Source organism: Mustela nigripes, chromosome 5 (genome assembly GCF_022355385.1).
Source record: "Mustela nigripes isolate SB6536 chromosome 5, MUSNIG.SB6536, whole genome shotgun sequence".
Taxonomy (NCBI): Eukaryota; Metazoa; Chordata; class Mammalia; order Carnivora; family Mustelidae; genus Mustela; species Mustela nigripes.
In genome coordinates this window covers 35,011,389-35,025,980 of record NC_081561.1, presented here as the reverse complement: position 1 = coordinate 35,025,980, position 14,592 = coordinate 35,011,389, and the positions used below count along the sequence as shown (strand labels likewise).

At 41.3% G+C, this 14,592-nt stretch overlaps 1 protein-coding gene across 2 annotated transcripts in view; it reads left to right on the top strand.

Annotated features, from left to right (window-relative positions):
• Positions 1-14,592, top strand: part of CD109 (CD109 molecule) — a 136,832-nt gene that overhangs the window by 90,031 nt on the left and 32,209 nt on the right. For both annotated transcript variants that reach the window (XM_059400144.1, XM_059400145.1), the window contains exon 23: positions 1,617-1,793. In XM_059400144.1, the coding sequence (XP_059256127.1) occupies positions 1,617-1,793 (177 nt within the window). The remainder of the gene's footprint in view (positions 1-1,616; positions 1,794-14,592) is intronic.

Here is a 14,592-nt window from a genome sequence, read left to right as displayed (position 1 = left end):
TCCCTCTGGAGGAGACTTTTTGGGAGCCTTAGGTGTAATTCTTAAGAAGAATTAAATAAGCCCTCTACTTAGGCGAATAAATTCTCTCATAGTGTTCGGGTGCTGGGAGGTGCAGCATACATGGCGGGTGGGGGGAGTGGTGGGGAGGGCGATACTGTCCACAGGCTTGCGCGCGTGCACACACACACACACACAGGGAAGAAGCCTTGAATTTCAAATGTATACCACCACTCCTTCCTACGTTGGAATGAGTCTGTCTTTGGTTATTGAAATACTCTTGAGGTTTGATTTTTTTTTTTTTTTTGAAGATTTTATTTATTTACTTATGTGTGTGTGTGAGAGAGAGCACAAGCAGGAGGAGCAGTAGGCAGAGGGAGAAGCAGACAGCCTGCTGAGCAAGGAGCCGGGTCCTGGACTCGATCCCAGGAACCCGGGATCATGACCTGAGCTGAAGGCACACGCTTAAGGCAGGTGCTTAACCTACTGGCCACCTAGCCCTCCCTCAGAGTGGGGTCAGAATTAGAACTCAGCCTCTATATTTCTGAAGTTTTACTTATTTCCCCGAGTCATAGTGTTAAAATGTGGGTAGAGGTGTCTTTTAAGCAGGGATTTTGTCTAATTTTATTTTACTAACTTTGAAGAATAGTAATAATCCTTTTTGATCCTGAGATTCATTGAAATATCTATATATATATATTTTAAATATTTTATTTATTTATTTATTTATTTGAGAGAGAGAGAGAGCACAGAGGAATACTGAAGGGAAAAACAGGCTCCCCAATGAGCAGGGACCCTGATGCGGGGCTTGATCCCAGGACCCTGGAATCTTGACCTGAGCTGAAGGCACACGCTTAACCGACTGAGCCACTAGGAGCCCCTCATTGACATATTTTTGCATGTTACTTCTACTTTGTTTTTGCTAAAGAGAACACACTGAAAAATGACACACTGAAAAATACTACAATCAGGCATTTTGCTGATTGCCCTGAAAAAAAAAATCATTTTTCAAGTGTTTATAGTGTATTAATAAGAAATCAGTGAAATTCTACTTTTGTGAAGAATACTACTAATAAAACATTTCTTTCCTATATAAAAATAATGGTTTCCTAATCAGTTCCTGACATTTTTGTTCAAGAATGATTTTTTAGGGATACCTGGGTGGCTCAGTCAGTTAAGTGTCTGCCTTCGGCTCAGGTCATGATTCCAGGGTCCTGGGATCGAGTCCCACATCGGGATCTTTGCTCAGCAGGGAGCCTGCTTCTCCCTCTGCCTACTCTGCCTGTTCTGCCTGCAGCTCTCCATGCTTCTGCTCTCTCTCTGACAGATAAATAAATAAATAAATAAATAAAATCTTAAAAAAAAGAGAGTGATTTTTAAACTTATTTTTTGCCTAGTGTATGCCACATCTTTACCTGCGGTAAACATCTGATTTGTCCTGTAATCTATGTGAGTTCATTGCCACTGTGTTATCAGTTATTTGACCAGTCTTCCTAAAAGCTCGACGTGGACTTTGTACTCTGTTCATCACTTCAATGTCAGCTGCCTTCTGTCCTCCGTGGAAGTGTCCTGGCCACCAGGACTATGTGCTGAATGTATGGAGTATCTTGTGCTTTCAGGAGACATCCTCGGTTCTTCCATCAATGGCTTAGCCTCACTGATTCGGATGCCTTACGGCTGTGGTGAACAGAACATGATAAATTTTGCTCCCAATATTTATGTTTTGGATTACCTGACTAAAAAGAGACAACTGACAGAAGACTTAAAAGAAAAAGCCCTTTCATTTATGAGGCAAGGTAAGCATTTTAGAAATATAGTTTCATTTATAAGTTAATTTCTTCCTCCCTCCCTCACTCCCCTCCTCACTCCTTCATTTCCTCCCTCCCTCCCTTCTTCCCTCACTTCTTCCTTCCTTCCTTCCTTCCTTTCATTCTACCTTGGCAGAGTCCATATTTCAGTCAGTCCAATTTGTCTTTGCTATGTGACTTTAGGACTAGATGGTGTTGAAAAGTGCTACAAGTTCAAGCCGTGGGAAGCTGTCACCATTCTTCCTGCAGCTAATTGTCAATAACGGCTGCTAACACGTTAAGGAGTTATTGTCTCAAGGGGTTTTTATTTTCATAAGGGACCTGACATTTAAAGCTACTTAAAAATCTAGAGGACTGAGTGTTCATTTATTCATCACACCATTCATGGAGTACCTGTTGGTGCCTGCGTCAGCTCTGCTGCTGAGGAAACAGGAGGTCAGGGCGTTTCTTCTCAAGGAATTCCCTGTCAGGAAAGACTGTTTGTACATACACACATGGGGTGTAGTGGGGCACGCACCTTCTCAGTGCATTTGAAGTGTCAGGTAGGTGGGAGTTAGGAGGGCACATTTGTACGGGGAGGCCCTGCTGGCCCCCCAGATGATGCCACACTGGTGGTTACTGTCCCGACACCTAGAGAGACTGACACCATCTGCAGACACCAGATGCTTTGTGCCGTGTAAGTAACAACAGTTGTCATTAGCTGAGACCTTGTATGTGCCGGGCAGTGTTCTAAGAACTTTATACCTGATGTCTTATTTAATGCTCACAGTGTTAGTATTGTCCTCCTATTTTTACAGATGAGGAAACTGAGACACAGAAAAGTTAATTAACTTGCCCAAGGTCACACAGCAAGTGAGTGGCAGAGCTGGGATTTGAACTCACTCCCTGACCTCAGAGTCCAGCGTGCTCAACATTACACATGGAACCATTCCCTGACCTCAGAGTTCATAAACTTCATGTCCATACTTAGACAAAACAAAAACTTTTTTTTTTTTAAAGATGTTATTTATTTATTTGACAAAGAGAGAAAGATAGTGAGAGAGAGAACACAAGTAGGGAGAATGGGAAAGGGAGAAGCAGGCTTCCAGGAAGCCCGATGCGGGCCCAGTCCCAGGACCCTGGGATCATGACCTGAGCCGAAGGCAGGAGCTTAATGACTGAGCCACCCAGGTACCCCCAAAACAAAAGCATTTTTAATAATAATAATGTGAATTTGATTTCCTCAAATACTCCAGAAGCCAACCACCCAAAGTTACAGGCTCGGCTTTGCACTTCCACGTTAGGGGACTTGTAGCAAAATCTCTATGTGGCTGAGTTTATCTGCACACAGTTTGGGATACCTGCTGCCCCTCAAACTCATGAGGAATAGAATGGTTTATGTAAAATGCTAAAAAAATAACCCCTTGTTCAGTGTAATCTAAAAATCAGGTCAATACTTCCCAACTCCTAAGTGTTTTATTTATTTATTTTTATGGAAGGAATGGGTTACATGCAAATAGAGGCAAGCTGTTAGTGTTTTTGCTAACTTCTCCACAGTTAAGAATTAGAAAGCTTAAAGACACTATTTTGATGTGAGCTTTTCTTCCAGGTTCCCTCATTGTGTAGGGACTTGTTTATCCTAAACTAAATTTTATATTATAATGGTAATAATTAACCCTGTTTAAAGGCTTTCCAAATGTTTTCATTTAGTTCTTTTTTTCTCCTTAAGATTACCCATTTATTTATTTATTTGAGACAGCGCACACATGTGCGTGTGCGCGAGTGTGTGCATGATTGGGGGAGGGGCAGAGGGAGGGAGGTAGAATCTTAAGCAGACTCTGAGCTGAGCATGGAGCCCAACCAGGGGCTCAATCTCATAACCCTGAGATCATGAACTGAGCTGAAACCAAGAGTCAGACACTTAACTGACTATGCCACTCAGGTGCCCCATGTTTTCATTTAATTCTTACAAAAACCCTAGGAGATGGGTGTATTGATATTATTTCCATTTCACAGGTGAGGAAACTGAGGCACAGGGAGGTTACATAACTTACGCATGATTACTCCTGGGTGATCTGGTTCTGGAATTCATGTTCTTCTTCAGATCAATTGGAATAAGTTTACTTTGTAACATTCTTAGGTTGTTAAAAGCCATAACAGGATGGAAAATGTCCAGGAATTGGCCAAGGTGATTGAGTATGGCCAGTGTGCAAGAAGTCTCAAAGGGGCTTCTGATAAAATAGTAAGGGAGGGGGCGCCTGGGTGGCTCAGTGGGTTAAGGCCTCTGCCTTCGGCTCGGGTCATGGTCCCAGGGTCCTGGGATCGAGCCTCATATCGGGCTCTCTGCTCAGCATGGAGCCTGCTTCCTCCTCTCTCTGCCTGCCTCTCTGCCTACTTGTGATTTCTGTCTGTCAAATAAATAAATAAAAATCTTAAAAAAAAAATAGTAAGGGAGGAACATGGGCTTCTATCAGGAAGGAGACAGCAGAGACACCTGAAGTGTCCGGTTAGAGCAGAATGAGCTGTAAGATGTGGGATCCATGAGGATGAGCTGGTGAGGGTCGAAAGCTCTCTCTGGGGTAGGCCGGCACGAACAAGGGCTGAGAGGGAGGAAGGGGGTTGTGAGTCAGGAACCACGTACCGCATGAGAGGACAAACTGGGGGAGACCAGGGATTGGAATCAGAGCTGAGGGGAAACTGAGTGTTGCCGTGGAGAAGGTGAGAGCGGTATATTTTCCCTCGGGTTCGAGCCAGGCCCCGCAGGCCTGCAATGTGGTTAGGTCTTCAGGAAATTCTCAGAGATCTACCAATTGGAACTTTCCATACAGAGCTGCCTATTTAAAATTATCCTCCTTCATACATGTATCTGTGGATCAGTCATATTTCAACGTATAAATTCAAGAGCTGCTTTTTTCAAGTTCTATTATAAGGTTTAAGAAGTGGTACCGAGTGTGCCATGCTAAAAAAGAAAACTGAGATTTCACACGTTGCCATAATGGTTATACTTAAGGAGCTGAAAAATATTTGGGATTGTCGTAATTCAACTGCACCTTTTTAAAAACAAGATGCTGACTTGTATTCAAGATTTGGGGTGACTGGCTTCAAGTAGAAAGTAGGTAGGAACTAGGCTGTTGCTTTATAATATGATACACATTCTTTGGAATAATTTAATAAAATAAGATAAAATATTTTAGAAAGTGCCCCATAATTCTGTATTTTATATGCTTTATGAATTATAATGTTGTCTAGCCAAGTATCAATGCTTTAAAAAGACAGAATGAATTTTCTAGTTTGAACTCCTTAAGGAATGATAAAATGATAAATCATCCCTTAATTTGAGTTGTGTTCTAGATACTTTGCTCTGGGTTAGCAGAGGTCCTAAAAAATGAATGTTCCAAATCCTTTGTATGGGTTTTTTTGTTTTTCCCAAAAGGAGCGCTCGTCCCTCAGGCCAGCCCTAGCCAGGCTAAGCGCCAGCCTGCTGTATTTCAAAGCTGTTTTCCTGGGGGCTGCATCTCCTTGATGCTTGAGAGCCTTCCTCACCCTTGCTGGTTGTTTGAAGGTGCAGAGGGCCAGGGGGCAGAAAAAACATGGTTCTCTAAAGGCCGTATAGTCTTGCAAGCTGCTGTAGGCTTGAAGAACACTACTGCTGTGAAGTAGGCAAGCCTCACCTTGGGGGACAGGAGAACCCTGTGGTGACAGTTCCCACTGTGCATCCGGTCATACCTGGGCTCTGAATCCTGCCTCCTGCTTTGGGCCGGTTTCCCTTAGCCTTGTTTTCCCACCTATAGGATAGGGGTCATAAAGTACCCACTTCACGGGATTTGTTTTGAAGATGAAATAAGACATTTTAGCACTTTAACGCAACAAATGCCCAGTAACTGTTAGCTGGAGTGTATACAGTCAGTTGCATCTGACGGGGAGTTAGGGTCCGCAGTCAGCAAGTAATCCCTGTCCATCTGCCTCAGAAACAGATGTGAGGTTCTGCTCTTTCCATCCCATGGCGAATCCTTCTACTCACATACCATCATTGCTCAGCTGGACAACTCCAGTGGCTTCTTTTTACAAAACCTCTCTGCTTCTATGTTCATTCCCCTTCAATACAAGCTCCACATATAATAAAAGGGATTTAAAAAAATTTTTTTTGAAAGTATTTATTTATTTGACAGACAGAGATCTCAAGTAGGCAGAGAGAGAGAGAAAGGAGGAAGCAGGCTCCCCACCGAGCAGAGAGCCTGACTCGGGGCTTGATCCCAGAACCCTGAGCCGAAGGCAGAGGCTTCAACCCACTGAGCCACCCAGGCACCCCTAAAAGGGATTAAAAAAAAAAGATTTTAATTATTTGTCAGATTGAGAGAGAGAGAGAGAGCACAAGCAGGGGAGCAGCAGGCAGGGTGAAAAGCAGGTTTCTTGCTGAGCAAGGATCCCAGTGTGGGACTGGATCCCAGGACCCTGGGATCATGACCATGAGCTTAACCGACTGAGCCACCCAGGGGCCCCAATAAAAAGGATCTTTTGAAAATGTTAAAATATGGTCACTTCCTTGCTTAAAATTCTCTAGTGGGTTCTGCAGCGGGTGACCTGGCCTTGGCCTCCATTTCTCACCTCACTGAGGCTGCCCCGTCTTGGCCCCCTCGGCTCGATCCGGAGCACTCCCTGCCTCCATGGTGCTTCAGGGCTCTAAGCTTGCTCTTCCTTCTCCTGGGACCCTCCCATGGCTGGCTCCTTCTCATCACTTAAGTAGTGTTTTCCCTCGCAGTGGCCTTCGCTTCCCATTTAGGAGCTCTCATTTCCTTTTCTTTCCGCACTTAGCATTATGTGCAGTGTTCTAAGTTGCCTGTTACCTGTGTAAGCTCCGTGATAGTGCAGGCCGTGTTTAAGCTCTCACCATCATATTGCCATATGAGCCCTGCTTTAAATGCAGCCTGGATGAAGGAGTTACTGTCAGTATTCACTTCCTGGGGCCTCGGACTCCTCATCCTAATGCAGGGGCTGGGTCCAGAACATCTCTCAGGTACTTGCACAATGCCATGATTGTTTTAAACACTCAAGGTTCTATCTGGCCTGGGCCTTTTCTTAGGAGCTAGGCACAGGGGTCAGTGGTTTCGACTCACTTTCCGAGCTGGCGAGGTGGCTGATGGAAGTCGACACAATGGTGCTCCCCCAAATACATCATTTCACCCGCTGAACTCAATTTTTATGTTTCAAAGTCGTGGACAAAAGCTTCTTGGTATAATGATTTTCATTATGAAATCAGTTTCTCATTTCAGAGACTTTGTTTTTTCTTTTGCCATCACATTTGCCAAAGTCCTTTAAATACACTGTAGTTGTTTTTACTTTTTAAGAAATTAAAGTGGCTTTGGCATGAGTCATGATTATATTATTTAAATGTCATTTATGAACAGCGCATTGTTTTACTTAAATCATGCTTGGCCCAGGAGCCCTGTAACCTAACCCATTGTTTTTTTGGTCAAAACAACAGCTTCATCATTGAACGAAGTCTCTCTTGCTGTCAAAAAGAAAACCTGTAAAATGAAAACTGTTTTTGATAAGGACTGGAAATGCTGTTAATTAGAGATTTAAACCCCTTGTTTTCCTTGAATATTTAAAAATGGAACCTGTGGCTCCATTTTTGAAGTGAGACTCAGACCGAACCTTGTTGAAAACACATTATATTTATTTTCTGTTGAAATAAAAACAGGAGGGGTGCCTGGGTGGCTCAGTGGGTTAAGCCTCTGCCTTTGGCTCAGGTCATGATCTCAGATTTCTGGGATCAAGCCCTCCTCTTTCTCTGCCTGCCTCTCTGCCTACTTGTGATCTCTGTCTGTCAAATAAATAAATAAATAAATAAATAACATCTTAAAAAAAAAAAAGAAAAACAGGAAAAATAAGTTTCAGAATTTTTTTTTTTAAAGATTTTAAAAAATTTATTTGGAGAGTGAACCAGAGAGAGTATATGGGGTGGTGGTAGAGGGAGAAGGAGAAGCAGACTCCCATGCTGAGCAGCAAGCTTAACACAGGACTCAGTCCCAGGACCCTGAGATCAGGACCTGAGACAAAGGCAGGTGCTTAACTGACTAAGCCACCCAGGTGCCCCTAGGTTTCAAAATTCTGATGCTGCTCTGGGAGTCACAAGAATGGCTGGAAGCAATAGTGAAATTACTGAAAAACTAAAAAACCTGGGGAAGTAAGTTCTCGATCTCCGTATTCCATATCATACAGAGTAAGGACATTGATAATGATTACTTTTCTTTTAGTACAGAAACTATTTTTATCAGCTTTTTATCAGAGAAAGTGAGTGATGGAGTCACAAGGAGCTGATTTTACTTCTTTTACTTATATGTAATTTTGACACTTGAGGTAAACCAAATCAAATTATGTTCAGGGTTTTTTTTTCTATGTCTTTCTAGTCTTTCTATCAATAGTATTTTCTTTTTTTATATATCATAATATATATATTATATAAGATTTTATATATTTATTTCACAAACAGAGATCAAAAGCAGGAAGAGAGGGAGGAGGTAGCTGGCTTCCTGCCAAGCAGAGAGCCCGATGTGAGGCTCGATCCCAGGACCCTGGGATCATGAGCCGAGCTGAAGGCAGAGGCTTTAACCCACTGAGCCACCCAGGCGCCCCTGTTGACAGTATTTTCATATTTATTATGATAAATAGTAAATATTTTACATCCATGGCTACTCCAAAGAAAATTCATGACCCAGGAAATGTGTAGCTTTTTTGGCCTTTTATAAACAACAGTTCATGGGTCATTATCCCAACAGTCTCTTGACGGCTTCTGTATTTTAATTTTCAGAAGTGTCTGTTAATTCCTATTATACTATTGCTTTCTAACTCAAGAGCTATTCACGAAACTATGATCTTCAGGCAATACTCTTATTTCCTCATAAACTTTTGGAGGAAAGCATCTTAATACCTTTTCCACCTATTATGAAAATTTCCAGCTGAGGTGACTACACTTGAATGTTGAATTGTGTTAACCGTAAACGTCACGAGTCAACGGTGTCTTTTACTGCTTGTGGAGTGGTTGAGTTGCAGGAGAAGCAGCTGAGGGTTAACGATGCATGGCTGATTTAGGTGAGGAAGGCTGTCTCACAGGATATTCCTACTGGGAGACTCATATAAGTTCCTTTCTCTATGTCCTGATTCTCTCCTTTGTTTTGCCATGGGAGCAGAGCTGGAGATTTGGAGTCTCTGTTTCATCTAAACCAGCTCAAGAAATGCACTCCACAACTGGAGATTGTCTGAGTCCTCCCCCTCCTCCGGGCTGGCTGCCCCCGGTAGAGGAATGGTGTTAGTTGTTGATATTAATGGGGACTGTTGGAGGTCAGCCACCTGAGGGGTAATTTCCATAAGCAGTGATCTCATCTGCATGATCTCATCTCTCTGGTTTTACAATAACTCATACTTGGAACTGCAGTTGTTGACGTGATTTGGGGGCTTGGAAGCACATGGTCCTCTCTTTAGAAGCTGGTCGTCCTTCTCACAGAGACATTTCCTGTAGTGATGGGGGGTCCTGAAAGCTTTCTTTCCTTCTTTCTTCTCTCCTTTCCTATCCTCTCCACCCTTCTCTCTCTTCCCCTTTTCTGTCAGATTGAGTTCACAGTTAAATTCTATCTGGTGGATTTAGTCCTGAACGGGAAACTGAAGGAGAATGTCTTGGACTCTTTCGCTAATTTCCTTTGTAAACACTAGAAAGTTTTTCTGCTTCTCCGTGAACCCTGACGGCCTCTGAAAAAGGAAGAGATTATATACTGGCTTTTTTTTTTCAAGGTTTATGAAAACTAAAACATGTTGAAATGATCTAGTCTTAGTAATGCCTATCATTTTTTTCTATTCTTGTTTGTTTCCTTTTTTGAATATGTAGAACATTAATATGCTTCCCAAAGAGCAACTTATTACTCTTTTTGTGAATAACCAACTTACTCTGTTCTGTGAAGGGTTATCTCTCCCTCCTGTACCCCTTCTCCCAACCCTTTGTGGGTAACTTCATTAATTTCTAGTTTTTTTTCCTCTCTCTCTGTGCAGAAATTAACATATGCATATATATTTTCTTATTTCCTCTTTTTCTTACACAAAAGGTAGTATACCATACATACTATTTTAGACTGCCTTTTTCACTTAAAAGTGCATGCAGGAAATCATGCTGTATAAGTTTAGAGGGACATCCTCATTTTTTTCACACTTGCATAGTCTCCACTTGTTTATGCACCACAGTTTACTCAACCAGTTTCCAATCTGGGGGCATTTAGGTACTTCCTGTACTTTTGCAATTACAAATAATGCTGCAGTGCATAATCTTATCATCTTCTGCATACATTTTTTTTTCAATCTTTTTTTTTTAAATTTTAATTTTTTATAAACATATATTATTATCCCCGGGGTACAGGTCTGTGAATCACCAGGTTTACACACTTCACAGCACTCACCCAAGCACATACCCTCCCCAATGTCCATAATCCCACCCCCTTCTCCCAAACCCACTCCCCCCAGCAACCCTCAGTTTGTTTTGTGAGATTAAGAGTCACTTATGGTTTGTCTCCCTCCCAATCCCATCTTGTTTCATTGATTCTGCTTGTACCCACTTAAGCCCCCATGTTGCATCACCACTTCCTCATATCAGGGAGATCATATGATAGTTGTCTTTCTCTGCTTGACTTATTTCGCTAAGCATGATATGCTCTAGTTCCATCCATGTTGTCGCAAATGGCAAGATTTCATTTCTTTTGATGGCTGCATAGTATTCCATTGTGTATATACACCACATCTTCTTGATCCATTCATCTGTTGATGGACATCTAGATTCTTTCCATAGTTTGGCTATTGTGGACATTGCTGCTATAAACATTCGGGTGCACGTGCCCCTTTGGATCACTACATTTGTATCTTTAGGGTAAATACCCAATAGTTCAATTGCTGGGTCATAGGGCAGTTCTATTTTCAACATTTTGAGGAACCTCCATGCTGTTTTCCAGAGTGGCTGCACCAGCTTGCATTCCCACCAACAGTGTAGGAGGGTTCCCCTTTCTCCGCATCCTCGCCAGCATCTGTCATTTCCTGACTTGTTGATTTTAGCCATTCTGACTGGTGTGAGGTGATATCGCATTGTGGTTTTGATTTGTATTTCCCTGATGCCGAGTGATATGGAGCACTTTTTCATGTGTCTGTTGGCCATCTGGATGTCTTCTTTGCAGAAATGTCTGCTCATGTCCTCTGCCCATTTCTTGATTGGATTATTTGTTCTCTGGGTGTTGAGTTTGCTAAGTTCTTTATAGATTCTGGACACTAGTCCTTTATCTGATATGTCGTTTGCAAATATCTTCTCCCATTCTGTCAGTTGTCTTTTGATTTTGTTAACTGTTTCCTTTGCTGTGCAAAAGCTTTTGATCTTGATGAAGTCCCAATAGTTCATTTTTTCCCTTGCTTCCCTTGCCTTTTGCGTTGTTCCAAGGAAGATGTTGCTGCGGCAGAGGTCGAAGAGGTTGCTGCCTGTGTTCTCCTCAAGGATTTTGATGGATTCCTTTCGCACATTGAGGTCCTTCATCCATTTTGAGTCTATTTTTGTGTGTGGTGTAAGGAAATGGTCCAATTTCATTTTTCTGCATGTGGCTGTCCAATTTTCCCAGCACCATTTATTGAAGAGGCTGTCTTTTTTCCATTGGACATTCTTTCCTGCTTTGTTGAAGATTAGTTGACAGTAGAGTTGAGGGTCTATTTCTGGGCTCTCTATTCTGTTCCATTGATCTATGTGTCTGTTTTTGTGCCAGTACCATGCTGTCTTGATGATGACAGCTTTGTAATAGAGCTTGAAGTCCGGAATTGTGATGCCACCAACGTTGGCTTTCTTTTTCAATATCTCTTTGGCTATTCGAGGTCTTTTCTGGTTCCATATAAATTTTAGAATTATTTGTTCCATTTCTTTGAAAAAGATGGATGGTACTTTGATAGGAATTGCATTAAATGTGTAGATTGCTTTAGGTAGCATAGACATTTTCACAATATTTATTCTTCCAATCCAGGAGCATGGAACATTTTTCCATTTCTTTGTGTCTTCCTCAATTTCTTTCATGAGTACTTTATAGTTTTCTGAGTATAGATTCTGTGTCTCTTTGGTTAGGTTTATTCCTAGGTATCTTATGGTTTTGGATGCAATTGTAAATGGGATTGACTCCTTAATATCTCTTTCTTCTGTCTTGCTGTTGGTGTAGAGAAATGCAACTGATTTCTGTGCATTGATTTTATATCCTGACACTTTACTGAATTCCTGTATAAGTTCTAGCAGTTTTGGAGTGGAGTCTTTTGGGTTTTCCACATATAGTATCATATCATCTGCGAAGAGTGATAATTTGACTTCTTCTTTGCCGATTTGGATGCCTTTAATTTCCTTTTGTTGTCTGATTGCTGAGGCTAGGACCTCTAGTACTATGTTGAATAGCAGTGGTGATAATGGACATCCCTGCCGTGTTCCTGACCTTAGCGGAAAAGCTTTCAGTTTTTTCCATTGAGAATGATATTTGTGGTGGGCTTTTCATAGATGGCTTTGATAATATTGAGGTATGTGCCCTCTATCCCTACACTTTGAAGAGTTTTGATCAGGAAGGGATGCTGTACTTTGTCAAATGCTTTTTCAGCATCTATTGAGAGTATCATATGGTTCTTGTTCTTTCTTTTATTGATGTGTTGTATCACATTGACTGATTTGCGGATGTTGAACCAACCTTGCAGCCCTGGAATAAATCCAACTTGGTCGTGGTGAATAATCCTTTTAATGTACTGTTGAATCCTATTGGCTAGTATTTTGTTGAGTATTTTCGCATCTGTGTTCATCAAGATATTGGTCTATAGCTCTCTTTTTTGGTGGGATCCTTGTCTGGTTTTGGGATCAAGGTGATGCTGGCCTCATAAAATGAGTTTGGAAGTTTTCCTTCCATTTCTATTTTTTGGAACAGTTTCAGGAGAATAGGAATTAGTTCTTCTTTAAATGTTTGAATTCCCCCAGGAAGCCGTCTGGCCCTGGGCTTTTGTTTGTTTGGAGATTTTTAATGACTGTTTCAATCTCCTTACTGGTTATGGGTCTGTTCAGGCTTTCTATTTCTTCCTGGTTCAGTTGTGGTAGTTTATATGTTTCTAGGAATGCATCCATTTCTTCCAGATTGTCAAATTTATTGCCGTAGAGTTGCTCATAGTATGTTCTTATAATAGTTTGTATTTCTTTGGTGTTAGTTGTGATCTCTCCTCTTTCATTCATGATTTTATTTATTTGGGTCCTTTCTCTTTTCATTTTGATAAGTCGGGCCAGGGGTTTATCAATTTTATTAATTCTTTCAAAGAACCAGCTCCTAGTTTCGTTGATTTGTTCTATTGTTTTTTTGGTTTCTATTTCATTGATTTCTGCTCTGATCTTTATGATTTCTCTTCTCCTGCTGGGCTTAGGGTTTCTTTCTTGTTCTTTCTCCAGCTCCTTTAGGTGTAGGGTTAGGTTGTGTACCTGAGACCTTTCTTGTTTCTTGAGAAAGGCTTGTACTGCTATATATTTTCCTCTCGGACTGCCTTTGTTGTGTCCCACAGATTTTGAACCGTTGTATTTTCATTATCATTTGTTTCCATGATTTTTTTCAATTCTTCTCTAATTTCCCGGTTGACCCATTCATTCTTTAGAAGGATGCTATTTAGTCTCCATGTATTTGGGTCCTTTCCAAACTTCCTTTTGTGGTTGAGTTCTAGCTTTAGAGCATTGTGGTCTGAAAATATGCAGGGAATGATCCCAATCTTTTGATACCGGTTGAGTCCTGATTTAGGACCGAGGATGTGATCTATTCTGGAGAATGTTCCATGTGCACTAGAGAAGAATGTGTATTCTGTTGCTTGGGGATGAAATATTCTGAATATATCTGTGATGTCCATCTGGTCCAGTGTGTCGTTTAAGGCCTTTATTTCCTTGCTGATCTTTTGCTTGGATGACCTGTCCATTTCAGTGAGGGGAGTGTTAAAGTCCCCTACTATTATTGTATTATTGTTGATGTGATTCTTTGGTTTTGTTATTAATTGGTTTATATAGTTGGCTGCTCCCACATTGGGGGCATAGATATTTAAAATTGTTAAATCTTCTTGTTGGACAGACCCTTTGAGTATGATATAGTGTCCTTCCTCATCTCTTATTATAGTCTTTGGCTTAAAATCTAATTGATCTGATATAAGGATTGCCACTCCTGCTTTCTTCTGATGACCATTAGCATGGTAAATTCTTTTCCACCCCCTCACTTTAAATCTGGAGGTGTCTTCGGGCTTAAAATGAGTTTCTTGGAGGCAACATATAGATGGATTTTGTTTTTTTTATCCATTCTGATACCCTATGTCTTTTGACAGGGGCATTTAGCCCATTAACATTCAGGGTAACTATTGAGAGATATAAATTTAGTGCCATTGTATTGCCTGTAAGGTGACTGTTACTGTATATGTTCTCTGTTCCTTTCTGATCTACCACTTGTAGGCTCTCTCTTTGCTTAGAGGACCCCTTTCAGTATTTCCTGTAGAGCTGGTTTGGTGTTTGCAAATTCTTTCAGCTTTTGTTTGTCCTGGAAGCTTTTAATCTCTCCTTCTATTTTCAATGATAGCCTAGCTGGATATAGTATTCTTGGCTGCATGTTTTTCTCGTTTAGTGCTCTGAAAATATCATGCCAGCTCTTTCTGGCCTGCCTGGTCTCTGGATAAGTCAGCTGCCAATCTAATATTTTTACCATTGTATGTTACAGACTTCTTTTCCCGGGCTGCTTTCAGGATTTTCTCTTTGTCA